General features: G+C 36.7%; 1 protein-coding gene across 6 annotated transcripts in view; it reads left to right on the top strand.

Moving 5' to 3' along the window:
- POU2F1 (POU class 2 homeobox 1) overlaps positions 1-14957 on the top strand; it is a 208078-nt gene that overhangs the window by 179646 nt on the left and 13475 nt on the right. For all 6 annotated transcript variants that reach the window (XM_024250012.3, XM_054526023.2, XM_054526041.2 and 3 more), the window contains 4 exons: positions 213-392; positions 2489-2594; positions 13015-13360; positions 14082-14170. In XM_024250012.3, coding sequence (XP_024105780.1) covers positions 213-392; positions 2489-2594; positions 13015-13360; positions 14082-14170 — 721 coding nt within the window. The remainder of the gene's footprint in view (positions 1-212; positions 393-2488; positions 2595-13014; positions 13361-14081; positions 14171-14957) is intronic.

Here is a 14957-nt window from a genome sequence, read left to right as displayed (position 1 = left end):
TCAAGGATAACTTACTCTAAGTTAATATGAATAAATTTAGTAGGTGTATGTTCATTAGAACTTCTATCTACACAATCTCTTTGTTGAAAGTGGCCTAATGTGGATGGTCATATGTATCCCAGCTTCATTTTCTAACCTGACATGATTATGCCAGTAGTTCAAAAAGTTATTGCAAAGGATACCTTTTGGAATTACATTTTTTCACCCTGCAGAATCAAAAGCCTACCTCGGAAGAGATCACTATGATTGCTGATCAGCTCAATATGGAAAAAGAGGTGATTCGTGTTTGGTTCTGTAACCGCCGCCAGAAAGAAAAAAGAATCAACCCACCAAGCAGTGGTGGGACCAGCAGCTCACCTATCAAAGCAATTTTCCCCAGCCCAACTTCACTGGTAAGAATAAAAAATAGGGGGTGCAAGCTCAAGGGCTAATTTTTGCAATTTTACGAATGACCTGTTAAATCAGTTTATTTCATAATAGTAATTTAATGAATAAATACATCAAATAAATGCATGTAAATTTGTATTTTAGACATTATCAAGGTAATGAAATTCTCATTCTCTCTTTCTCTGTCTCTCGCGCTCTCTCTCTCTCTCTCTCTGTCTGCTGAGATCACTGGTCTTGAGGTGCCCCTGCATGGAGGGTGAAATCTCATGTTGTTATTAACCCAAGAACTTATTGGTCTTGCTTATTTTTTGTTTATTTTTCTATTTATTTTATTTTTTTGAGACAGAGTCTCACTCCGTCACCCAGGCTGGAGTGCATTGGTGCGATCTTGGCTCACTGCAACCTCTGCCTCCTGGGTTCAGGCGATTCTTGTGCCTTGGCCTCCCGAGTAGCTGGGATTACAGACATGTACCACCATTCCCGGCTAATTTTTTGTACTCTTAGTAGAAGCAGGGTTTCACCATGTTGGCCAGGCTGGTCTTGAACTCCTGACCTCAAGTGATCCCGTGGCCTCCCAAAGTGCTGGGATTACAGGTGTGAGCCACCATTCCCAGTCTTTTTTTTTTTTTTTTTTTTTTGAGACAGAGTTTTACTCTTGTCGCCCAGGCTGGAGTGCAATGGCACGATTTCAGCTCACTGCAACCTCCGCCTCCTGGGTTCAAGCAATTCCCCTGCCTCAGCCTCCCGAAGTAGCTGGGATTACAGGCGCCTGCCACCAGACCCAGCTAATTTTTTTGTATTTTTAGTTGAGACCAGGGTTTCATCATGTTCTCCAGGCTGGTCTTGAACTCCTGACCTCAGGTGATCCACCTGCCTCAGCCTCCCAAAGTGCTGAGATTACAGGTGTGAGCCACCGCGCCCAGCCCACCTATCTTATTTTTTAAAGTGAACAATTTTAATTCTTTCATTGCATTTCCGTCATACTCTTCTCTGGTATAGTTCATTAGATTACTCTGTAACCATGGGAGTAAATTTGCTGCTGATCCCAGTTATCTCAGAAAATCTTGTTACTTTTTATTCATGTTGAGTCCTAAAGCCTAATTTATTAAACTTACACTCACGTGATTAAGTGACAATAAATTACCAGATAACCTTCAGTTGTGAACTTGTATTAAAACAATCATCTCAGGTCTTTTACTTTGAAACAACATATGATCCTTTCCTGTGAAGCCTCATTGAGTAACTTCTGCTGTTTGCATTATTCCTAGACTGAAGAGACATACAGTGGTCGTGTGACTCCCTTGGTTTTCAGGATAATTATAAATTTGACTTCTACATTGTCAGGATTCAAAAGATGGGAATATTGTTGAGTTTGCATTTCTGTTCTTTTTAAATTTGGTTTTATTTTATTTGAATGTCATTCCATACTGGCAGGCTTTTTAAACTAAGGTCAGCATTAAAAGCACATGTTAGTTTATGTGACGGTTGTAGTTGTTAAATGGTGGGCCTGTAGTCATAAAGTTATGAGATAGTTATGAAAAAGATCATTATTAAACAACAATTTTGTTTTGTAAAGGTGATGTTTATGTTTTAGATTTGTACTAGAAGAAAGACAGTATTTCTTGCAAAACTAGAATTTTTTGTTATTTCAAAACTAATCAGTTTTTTTTTTTAAAGTTTGCTTCACATTATTTTCATTATTTTATTTTATTAAAACCAAACCTAAGGCAATACTGCCCCCCGACAGAGTCAAAAGTAAAAGTAATACATGTACCCCAGATTCCCTGATCCTGTCAAATAGTTTTCAAATTTAGTTTTCTTTACCTAAATAGGTAAAGTTGATAATTAGTATAATGTTTCTTACCAACTTAGAGTATATCTGTCTCAACGCTATTGAAATTTACGAAGTTTTTATTATTTATTTTTAAAACCCAGGCAAAGCTATCTGTGATATCAGTGAACAACCATCTTCCAATAGCAGCTTTCCAACGTAGGATGTCAGGTGTCTCAATTCCAAGATCAAAGAAAGACTGTAAAATCGTTTCCTCTTTTAAGTTTTGATTTTAAGTGCTTTGTCCATGTTTTCATTTCTGACCTCAAGGTGGCGACCACACCAAGCCTTGTGACTAGCAGTGCAGCAACTACCCTCACAGTCAGCCCTGTCCTCCCTCTGACCAGTGCTGCTGTGACGAATCTTTCAGTTACAGGTAAGCAGCTGCCAGGCCATGCACCTGCTGAGCACATGGGAGGCCCGTGTTGGGTTATAAGAATCTACCATTAAATTGTGAGTTAAGGCCCTAACTAAAGATAGGTGTAGCTCATAAACATCAATTTTCTTTAAAGTAACTCCTTTCCTTAAAAGCTTCAATAGCTGTGGCTTTTTGCATTCAGAAAAACATCCAAGTTTGTCAATTCATGAAGGTTATTTCCGGTCTGAACCTGATCTCCCACTAGTCTTTTGCCTACCGCACCCTCAACACACAGGAGAGCTCCATCCATACCTTTGTAAACATCCCTACAATGGAAATGTCCATCTTAGCCTGCAGTTCTTGATCTGTAACTGATAAAACTATACCAGCTTGTGTGTTAGTTTTCTTGGAAATATTCTTTAGCTTTCCCAGGAAACTATTCATTTCCACATACCTGTATTATAAATGATTTTATTTTTACACACCTGTCTTTCCCAATAGACTGCACTTCTCAGAAGATTTGATTATTCTTTTTGAACTCTTGATGCCTAGCTCAGTGCGTGACATACTCACTATAAAATGAATGTTTTTTTTTTCCTTTGGCCTCTTTTAAATAGCAAATTTTCCAGATAAATTTAAAATCACTTAGCATTGTCATCAGATGTTTTTTAGTGATACATAGTGCATAAGACATGCTGTAATTATTCACCAGGTTGGTTATTTGCTAGTAAATCACTGGGTAGATTAATGATATTTCATAATGAAGCTTGATTTAACCTAGAGGTGGGGACTTTTATTTTTCTCACTCGTGTTCTAAGTTTACAATGCCTCCTTGCCTCTATGACCTCCTCATGAAGTAAAAATTTAATAAATGGCTTTATATTATATTAAATTTCTACATTATTAGAACATTTTTGTTTATTTTTTCTGCATCCAATCATCCATTAATTTTTGCTTATGTTAAACAGTACTTCTTGACCTCTTCTGGATGTTGGACCTTTTTAAGAATTTGAAAGCTACAGACTTTTCCTCACACAAAATAGACATATACACCATTTTTAGTAAAATTTAAGGAGGTTTATAAATGACAACTCCCATCAACCTCCCACCCCAAGGCTATTTGTGGATACCTACAGGTTCCAGTTTTAATAATCTTGGTTCAAGAATATATTTAAGAACCTTGGTTAAGAATATATATAATATTGAGCACTTCCACTTAATAAGCAAACTGTTAGTGATTGATTGGCATTGTGTCGGGCACCAAGAACATGAAGAACCATCTCTGAGGACCTTGTCCAAATTGACTGCCAGTCACCTGGTAAATTATGAACTGAATCTTACCTTCCCAACAAATTATATTGCTTTAGGTCTAAAAATACCTGTCTTTTACAGAAATTTTTTTTAATAGTTTACACATTAAGAACAAATAGCTTTGCGGTTTTCTTAAAATATGGGGAAAATCAAAGTAATTTTAGAGAGATTTTAATATTCAAAACTAGCTAAAAATTTGCATCAGTTTTTGAGACTTCTTACCAGTCACATTTTCTTGAACTCTTGCTCAGCCTATTTATGTGGATCTAATTGTGATTTTTTTCTGACACGTTGATAATTTTTCCTGGAGTGAATTTTTTTTCATTATTAAAAACATTATTAGGAAATTCAAACAGGAAAAACAATCACAAGTACCATTTTTATTTTCTCTTTAAATCCTTTTTATATGTACGTGTATGTACAGTTTCAGTAGTATTTGTACAGTACAGTATTTGATTGCAGCCTTGTGATACTCTAAGCAGAGGACTCAGGCTCTGTCTGGACACCTGACCCACAAAAACTATGAGATAATAAATTGTGATGATTTAAGCTGCTGAATTTGTGTCATTGCTCCTTGAAAGAGAATAAGAGTCAGTGTCAAGTGGATTTTCTTTTCTTACTCTTTTATCGGCTGTTGCTCAAAACCATGCCCCCTTTTAATTTGTTTTTCCTCTTTGGACTGTAACTTTCTTGTACAGCCTCTTTTCCTCTGATATTTTTATACTGCCTTCTTTTTTTCTCTATTGAGAAAAGTAGCATGTTTCTTTATCATGTTATTTATTAAAGACAGCCAACGTCTTGATCATACAACTTATATAATGCAATCTGCTTTCTTCCTGAAGACTTTCTTCTTGGGATTTCTATGATTGCTTATTTTAAATTGTTTTCCTGAGTTAGATCCAATGTTTCTCAGATCCCCTGTCGTCCTCTTTGATTCCTTTTTGTCTGGAGCACGTTCTCAAGTAATTTTATTTAGAAAGGTTACATGGGAGGTAAAACTTATAAATACATGTATAACTGAGAAGTATTTATTTTGCCTTCACAGTTTTTTTTGGAGTTTGTCCAGTTACAAAAGCATTTTTCCTTTGAATTTTGTTGTGTTTTAGCATCTAGTGTTGCTAGTGAAAAGTCTGATTTCAATCTCTTTTTCCTTGTTTTTTCTCTCTGTAAACCTTAAGGGTTTTTAAAAATCTTATACTGTTCTAAAATTTCACTACAGGGTTTCAAAGAAGGGGCCTTTTAAAACTTGCCCTCATTGGCCTTCAGCAAGCATTTTCAATGTGAATTAATGTCTTTCTTGAATTCTGGTAATTTATCTTTTTTTTTTTAAGTTAGGATTTTTTGGCATTCACTCTGTTTATTCATTTTGTGTCATTTATAATGTGCTGTTGGCTTTTTTCATTGGTGATTTTTGGTTATTTATTTATAGTGATGAATGCAAGATTACGTTACTTATTATCAGTAGCCTGTAAGGGTTTTTCCTGACATTGTGTAGCTTCTGTTACTCAAGAGTCCACTCTCCTGAATGGAAGGGCTTGCGGTGAGCTGTGAATGTGAATAAAGAACTGCCAAACTTTATTTCAGCCTGTGAACAGGAAGCAGGCAGGCAAGCGAGGCTTTCTGTCATACTTTTCCAAAATGAGGGGTATCTTTCCTCATGCATGCAAGTACCTACACTAGAATCCTTAGCGTTCCATAGTCAGATTTTTTTTTTTTTTTTGAAGAGTAGGTGACTTCGGTTCTGTTCATTTGAGAGGTCCGGTAGAAGGAGGGAAAGGCCCACTGTGAGAGCTATTATGTGAATAGTCCTTGAATCACCCTGTTCTCTGACCCTATTTCCATCTACCTCAGTATCTGACAAATAACTCTGAGCTGGGACTCTCTGTAAGGCTCCATCAGAGTGAGTAATTTCCTCCTCTATCATAGTCTTCTCCTGTACCCTTCTGGATTATGGTTGATTTCTCCACCATCCAGGTTCATCCTTTTTCTCATTTCTGCAAATCTGTCTAAATCTCAAAACCTCTGATATCTGTCACCAGAGCTCTTTTTCCCTTTTGTATCTCTTTACTATTATTTGGAATAGGATTTTAGAAATGAAGGGAAAAACCATATCCTCAGTACTGTCTTCTAAGAAAAATCATGTTTGATTGATGTGGTCATCTTATTTTCCCATAGGTACATTTGACACATAATAGGTCCTTGGTAAACATTCTAAAATAGATGCAAGAGTGATCATTGCCATACGCCTCCAGAAAGACAAGTGTTCCATTGTGTCTCAAAAACTTGTAAAAATTCCACAGCCCTTAATAATCTCAACCAAACATGCCCTGCCCCCAATTCATTTTCCAAAATATTTTTCATAATGACAAAATTGTTGATTCCTCAGGAAGATATAGCAACTATAATTATATAGCCACCTAACAACAAAGGCCCAAGATATAGGAAACAAAGAGGAATAAAATTCAAAGAAGAAATAGACAATTCAACAATAACAGTTACAGACATATTATTTATTTGAGCCACGTTAAAAAAAAAAAAATTCAGGCCATGTGCAGTGGCTTATGCCTATAATCCCAGCACTTTGGTAGGCCAAGGTGGAAGGATCGCTTGAGTCCAGGAGTTCAAAACCTGCCTGGGCAACATAGTAAGACCTTGTCTCTACAAAAAAAAAAAAAAAAAAAAAAAAGAACAAAATTAGCCAGGCATGGTGGCACATGCCTATAGTCCTAGCTACTCGGGAGGCTGAGGTGGGAGGGTCACTTGAGCCTGGGAAGTTGAGGCTGCAATAAGCTGAGATTGTACTACTGCACTGCAACCTGAGAACAGAGCGAGACCCTGTTTGGGGAAAAAAAAAAAAAAAAAAAGCCGTGAAGGATATGCAGGATTTGAGCACTGTCAACCAACTTGTTCTAACTGCCATCTGCAGAACACTTGGTCCAGCAACAGCAGAAAACACATCCTTTTTATGTACACGTGGAACATCCATCTCCCAGGATACTTTTAGCCATAAAACAAGTTCAGTAAATTAAAAAGGATTAAAATCATACAAAGTGTGTTGTCTGATGACAACTGAGATAAACTAGAAATTAACAATAGAAAGAAATTTGGGAAGTCCCCATGTATTTGAAAATTAAAACATGCATCAAAGAAGAAATAACATTCCTCCTCTATTTTCCTATCAGGCCAGTATTACCCAGATACCCAAGCTTAGATAAATATCACAAGAAAAAAAATTACAAACTCATATTCCTCGGGAAAATATAAACCAAAACTCTCAAAAGAATCTTAGCGAGTCAAATCCAGCAACATACTGAAAATATCAAATGATTATATACATCATGGCCAAGGAGGATTTATCTCCCAGGAATGTATGGTTAGTACAATAACTGAACATCAATTAATGTAACACGTTATAATAATAGAAGAAAGGACAAAAACCACATAATCATCTCAGTGGATACAGAAAAGATCTTTGTAAAAATCCAAAACCCATTCATGATGAAAGCTGAAATACAAAGGAACTGCCTCACCTGATAAAGAGCACTTACTAAAACTCTCCAGCAAATAGAATACTTAATGGTAAAAGACTGAATACTTTCCCCACTAAGATTGAGAATTAGGTAAGAGTGTTTGTTTGCTCTTGTGGACTTCTGATTAACATTGTCCTGGAGGTTATAGCCTCCAGTAAGGGGGAGAAAAAAAATGAAAGAAAATTTGGAAAGGAAGAAGTTAAACTGCTTCTATTTGCATTATTCTATATGTATAAAAATACCAAGGAATTCACCAAAAAAAAGAAAGATATCTAGGACTAATCAATAAATTCAGTATTGTTGCAGAATACAAGATTGATATACAAAAAATAAATTACATTTGTATATACTATCAATGGACAGTTCAAAAATGAAATTTAGGAAATAACTTGTATGTAACAGTATCAAAAGAATAAAATACTTAGGAATAAACTTAACAAAAGAAGTGTAAGACTTGAACAATGAAAACTACAATTTGCTGAAAGAAGTTAAAAGAAGTCTAAATAAAGAGACATTTCATATTCCATGTTCATGTTTTGGAAGACTAAGCATTCTTAAGATGAGTTTTTCTCCAGCTTGAGATAATGTGTGCATATCTCTCTCTCTCTGATTTCAAGGTTTATCCACATTATAGCATAGATATATATTTTTATTTTATATATATATATTTTTTTTATTATTATTTGTTTTTGAGACAGGGTATTGCCCTATCACAGTGGTGCAATCACAGTTCACTGCAGCCTCAACTTCCCATGCTCAAGTGATCCTCCCACTTCAGCCTCCCCAGTAGCTGGGACTATAGCCACATGCCATCCGCCCAGCTAATTTTTGTATTTTTTGTAGAGACGAGGTTTTGCCGTATTGCCCAGGCTGGTCTCGAACTCCTGGGCTCAAGCAATTCACCCACCTTGGCCTCCCAAAGTGCTGGGATTACAGGCATGAGCCACCATGCTCAGTCTTCCAGCTTGATTTATAGATTCAACAAAATCATAATAAAAATTCCAACAGGTTTTTTCTTTGTTTTGTTTTAAAGAAATTGATAAACTCTTGGAAGGGACCAAGAATAGCCAAAACAATTTTGAAAAAGAGTGAGATCAGAGGATTTTCATGTCCTGAATTCAAAGTTTACTGTAAAGCAACAATAATCAAAGCCGTGTATTACTGGTGTACATATAGATATATAGATTAAATGGAACAAAATTAAGAGTCCAGAAGTAAAACTTTAAATTTATGCTTTATTGATTTTTGACAAAGGTGCCAAGGCAATTCAATAGGGAAAGGACAGTCTTCAACAAATGGTTCTAGGACAACTGGATATCCATATGCAGAAAGAGGAATAGAGGAATTTAGATCCTTACCTTACACCGTGCATAAAAATTAACTGAAATGGATCAAAGGCCTAAATATAAGAGCTGAAACTATAAAGCTTCTAGTAAATAAAGTAGGACAAAATCTTTGTGACCTTGGGTTAAGCACAGAGTTCATAGACACAGCACCAAGAGAACAATCCATAAAAGAAAAAAAAATTAGTAAATTCAGCTTCATCAAAAGTAAAATCTTTTGTGCTTCAAAAGCCACAGACTGAGAGAAAACATTTGCAGATCACATATCCAATAAAGAAATTGTGCCTAGAATGTATAAACAACTCTTACAACTCAATAGTAAGAATATAAACAACTCAGATTTTTAAATGGACAAATGTTAGTATACATTTTACCAAGGAAGATATAGGAGTGACTAGTAAGCACATGGAGAGATGTGTGACATTAGCATTACTCATTAGGGAAATGCAGATTAAAACTGTAGTGAGATACTACTTTGTACTCACTAGAATGGCTATAATCAAAAAGACCCAAGATGATAAATGTTGGGAAGGATGTGGAGAAACTGGAATTTCATGCATTGCTTGTAGGAATGTAGAATGATACAACTTCAGAAAACACCTTGGCAGTTCTTTTAAACATAAATTTACCATCCTACCCAGCAATTTCCCCAAGAGAAATGAAGACATTTCTACATAAAAACTTTAATGTGAGTATTCATATAGCAGCCTTATTTATAATATCCAAGAACTGGAAACAAACCAGTGTTCATCAACTGGTGAATGAATAAACAAAATGTGTTATATCTACACAGTGGAATATTACTCAGCCATAAAAATTAATGAGGTATTGATTTGTGCTACAATGTGGATGAACCTTGAAAACAGAATGCTAAGTAAAAGAAGCCAGATGCAAGAGACTACATATTGTATGATTCCATTTGTGTGAAATGTCCACAAAAATCTAGAGACAAAAAGCAGATAACTAGGTAGGAGTGTGACATGATTACAAACAGGCACAAGGGATCTTTTTTGGGAGTGGAAGTGTCATAATCTGGATTGTGATGATGGTTGTATAACTGTAAGTTGATTAAAAGTCATCAAATTTTAAAGCTGGATGAATTTTCATGTGCTTACTAGTCACTCCTATATCTTCCTTGGTAAAATGTATACTAACATTTGTCCATTTAAAAATCTAAGTTGTTTATATTCTTACTATTGAGTTGTAAGAGTTGTTCATACATTCTGACACAGTTCCAATTCCTTTATTGGATATGTGATCTGCAAATGTTTTCTCTCAGTCTGTGGCTTTTGAAGCGCAGAAGATTTTACTTTTGATGAAGTTGAATTCACTGATTTTTTTTTTCTTTTATGGATCGTTCTCTTGGTGCTGTGTCTATGAACTCTTTGCTTAACCCAGGGTCACAAAGATTTTGTCCTACTTTACTTACTAGAAGCTTTATAGTTTCAGCTCTTATATTTAGGCCTTTGATCTGTTTTAGTTAATTTTTATGCACGGTGTAAGGTAAAGATCTAAATTCCTCTTTCTGCATATGGATATCCAATTTATAAGTTGTACCTCAGTAAAAGCTGTTTGAGAAAAGACAAGACAGGGCGGGAAGCACAGGGAAGTGCCAGGTACTATATACACACCTTGACTATAGCTTCCTGCTGCCTCTGTGAGGTGGATGGTGGCATCTTATTTTGCTGTTGAGGACATTGAGGCTCAGCAACAATAAGTTCACTAGTGAAAGTTACCCAAGTAATTAAATTGCCAAGTTGCTAATAATTTACAGTCATGAAATACATATATTGATTAAAACTTGACTCACTGACTGGGATAATTAATTTAAAGATAATTTTAAGTTGTTATACCATAATGCTTATTTATATAACATTTATATTGGAGACACCTAGAACAATTTTGAATGCTTCTGCAGTCATCATCTTCTGGCCTAGGTTAAATTCACTGATAAAATTTGACTGGGATTTTCTTTGTAAACTTAGGGGATTTAAGAAAACAGTTGTTGAATGCTTTGAAGGTGGCCGGAGAGTAAAGAAATAACTATTTTAAGCCTTTTGAGCTCAAGATATTAGGACTTATAAAAATAGGCAATTCAATTTCAGAACTTTGAAAGGGAAGTAGTACCCATAGGTAAAATCAGGTTAGATAAGGTGAGAAATTGGTCAAAAAAAGATTGAAAGTACATTGAAATTGCTTAGCGTGGAAGAGAAATAAAAGATGTTCACCTTACTATACGACAGGGGGTATGTCTTAAGAGAAGATTAAAGTGGAAAAGGATATATGAATCTGCCTAACACAGGACCCTACACAGCATCCAATGTTCAGTGGTTGATTGTTCTGAGAGATTTAGAACCAAAGAAGTAATGAACAAAAATAGAATTCATAGTATCTACAAAGATGTAATGATATTTAGGGGCAGTGGCAATAAAAATAAATCATTTATATTTTTCAGAAGGGTAGACAGAGGAAGAAAGCCTTCCTTTTTATTTAACAATAAGAACATTATGTTTACCTCATTCATTTGGCAGCCACTTTTGCACAGCTTTATAGGAGGTGGAGAAAGTAGTCAGTGCTGAAATAAATGATGTCTGAGTCTCTCCCAACCCTGTGACATGTAATAAAAACTGAAGAGTGGAAATGAGAAGAGAGTTCAATTCTAGGTGTTCTTAGTACAGACCAGAAGAAGGTTTTAAAACAGATTTTGGAAGGACAAAATTGCCTCAATTTGTAACAAGATTGTTATGAAAGAAGAACATGTTCTGAAGCTTGGTAAAAGATTTCATCACCAAAAAACGTTATTATCATTATTATTATTTTTTTTTTAACGGAGTCTTACTTCATCACCCAGACTGGAGTGTAATGGTGTGATCTCGGCTCACTGCAACCTCCACCTCTTGGGCTCAAGCAGTTCTCCTGCCTCAGCCTCCTGAGTAGCTGGGATTCCAGGCGCCCACGACCATGCCTGGCTAATTTTTGTATTTTTAATAGAGACGGGGTTTCACCACATTGGCCAGGCTGGTTTCGAACTCCTAACCTGAAATGATCCACTCACCTCGGCCTCCCAAAGTGCTGGGATCACAGGCGTGAGCCACCACACCTGGCCTTGTCTTACCATTTTCACTGGGGCTACTAGAAACTTTTAAATTACATATGTCTTGTATTTCTGTTAGACAACGCTGATCTCAAACATTAAATAATCCCAGCAAATGTGTTTTAGTGTTTACTAATGATATATTTAATGTCAGTTAGTCATTTATATCCAAATGTTCATTCTCCTTAAACCAAAAGCATATTCAGGCACTTTTTTCTAAGACCTCACAAATAATTTCTTTTTTTTTTTTTTCTTGAGATAGAGTCTTGCTCTATCGCCAGGCTGGAGTGCAGTGGCGCGATCTCAGCTCACTGCAACCTCCACCTCCCAGGTTCAAGCGATTCTCCTGCCTTAGCCTCCTGAGTAGCTGGAACTACAGGCGCGTGCCACCACGCCCAGCTAATTTTTGTATTTTTAGTAGAGACGGGGTTTCACCATGATGGCCAGGATGGTCTCAATCTCTTGACCTTGTGATCCGCCCACCTCAGCCTCCCAAAGTGCTGAGATTACAGGTGTGAGCCACCATACCCGGCCTACAAATAATAATTTCTTAGATCTTAATTTCTATGCTAACTTTTATGAGATTCATAGTATCATTGTATGTTTTTTTTTTTTTACCACAGTGGACTTTTTGAGAGCTAATTTTTATTACAGAATAGTTGTTTGAATGTAGAGAAGGCATGTAGTCATTTTTATACTATGTTGTTGTTGATACTGAATTCTTAGAAAAGTATATAACTTTCTGTTTTTCTTCTCCTTGTTTTGATTTTTCTGAGGAGACCCCTAAGGAGATTTCTGAATGAAAAGAGCTTTACAGAAGTTTTTCTTCTTTTGCTTTCTTTTTCTTCGCCAGAGCAGTTGTATTCCATAATTAGAGCTTCTATGATTCTTTTGTTTCTTGAATAGGAAATAGGCAATGGAAAACTTCTCTGTTTCTTTCATTGCTCTCATATCTCTTAAAGTAGAGTTCCTAGCTGTGATTCTAAAATGTTTGGTTTTGTAGTTAATTTCCATAAAAGCACTAAACTAGGTTATTAAAGGACAACTTTACTAGGTGGTAGGTTAATTATTCCATTGATTATAGAGTTTGGCTGAGTAAAGCCACCATTCTTCCAAAACCATTTACAAAAGGTCATCTTCTAATCTGTTTCTCTTTTCAGGCACTTCAGACACCACCTCCAACAACACAGCAACCGTGATTTCCACAGCGCCTCCAGCTTCCTCAGCAGTCACGTCCCCCTCTCTGAGTCCCTCCCCTTCTGCCTCAGCCTCCACCTCCGAGGCATCCAGTGCCAGTGAGACCAGCACAACACAGACCACCTCCACTCCTTTGTCCTCCCCTCTTGGGACCAGCCAGGTGATGGTGACAGCGTCAGGTTTGCAAACAGCAGCAGCTGCTGCCCTTCAAGGAGCTGCACAGTTGCCAGCAAATGCCAGTCTTGCTGCCATGGCAGCTGCTGCAGGACTAAACCCAAGCCTGATGGCACCCTCACAGTTTGCGGCTGGGTAAGGCGCTTTCTCATCTCATTCACGTCTGAGGTGGAGGTCATCCCTGGAATTACTCATAGGGGAGACTTTACATCACTGACTTAAATGGGGAAAAAAAATGTCTTTAAAGCAGTAATCTCTTTGAAGTGGGCTGTTTTGTGATCATACAAGGACTTTGATTATAGTTGAGTTTATGTTTCTTAACATCCTGAGAAGGGCAGTAGTCATACCTTTGTTTCCAGATGAAGACCCAAAATACCAGGTCACTAATTACCTTAGTGACAGGGCCAGGAAGAAAGCCTAGAATTCTTGACTCTTATTTTCCCCATTAAACTCTCTCAACTGCCTACTTCCTAATTCTCAAGCATAGATGAGAGATGTAAGAGGAGTCTCAATTTTATACTGTTATTGTCACACATTATAAGAATTATCTTGTAAATGTATCTTTTTCTCTAGAATGTTTCTTTCATTTTGGAAAAAAGAGAAATAAGTCTTTCAAAGAAGGGTCAAAATGACTATAAAAGTTTTACATTTTGTGCTGATCATAACCTCGTTTGTATGAGTAAGCATCCAGGAAAGCAGTAACTGAGAAGCACAAACCATAGAAGAGTAAAGAAAAATAAATATTTCCACCTATTTCCCCAGGTGGATTTTCGTTTTGTAAGTTCCTTTTGGTGTGTTGTCAAAATGAGACCTGCATCTGCATGGTAATAAAGTGACTCCTCTTTTGGACTTGCAGAGGTGCCTTACTCAGTCTGAATCCAGGGACCCTGAGCGGTGCTCTCAGCCCAGCTCTAATGAGCAACAGTACACTGGCAACTATTCAAGGTCAGTAGAAGCCTTTTTCTTACTTTGGTGGCATGCACGTGTGTGTGTGTGTGCTTGAGAGAGACAGAGAGAGAGAGATAGAGGAAGTCTGCTTTGCTAGAGGTAAAAGTGATGGGAAAGATAGTCAAATGCTGACTGACTTGTTCTTGAGAACTAAGAAAATGTCCTGGTAAAAAAGCTTTGTAAGAAAAGTATAGGTGTTAGTATGTGAGTAAAAGCAGGAAATAGACTTAGTTTGGTATATGGTAAGAAACCAGAACTTTTATGCTAATATTGATCTTACATGAATAGACTTAAAGCCAGATTTTTTTTCCCCTGATAAGTTGATCCCAAGTATTAATCTAAAACCCATCTCAAGGCAAACTTGACCAAGTAAGACTCTCCAGTCCCCAGCCCCACTCCTGAGAAAGCTGTGCATGGGAAAGTCCTATAATGAACAAACATTGGAACACATCAGGTGGACCTCAGGAGTGCTTTTAATTCTCGTTAGGTTCTGCTCTTTTTATATCGCCATCAGTGTAGAACATATATTCTCTTGGATTATATGTCTCTTTTCCAAGCTCAGCTGGGTTCCCTTTGCCTTTTAGCATGTTACCCAGGGCAATATTCATTCCATATAATGAAGGGTTCCACTTGTTTAGTACCTAAGCTTTCTGTCTAAAAATGTTTACTGTTATGTGATTCAGGGAGACAATTTGAGAGACATCACTAATTAATTAGAATTTTTTTCTTAAAATTAAAATAGTTTTGATAAGAGGCTGAGGCAGGAGGATCACTTGAGGCCATG

Source organism: Pongo abelii, chromosome 1 (assembly GCF_028885655.2).
Source record: "Pongo abelii isolate AG06213 chromosome 1, NHGRI_mPonAbe1-v2.0_pri, whole genome shotgun sequence".
Classification (NCBI taxonomy): domain Eukaryota; kingdom Metazoa; phylum Chordata; class Mammalia; order Primates; family Hominidae; genus Pongo; species Pongo abelii.
This window is presented reverse-complemented; position numbering and strand designations above follow the sequence as displayed.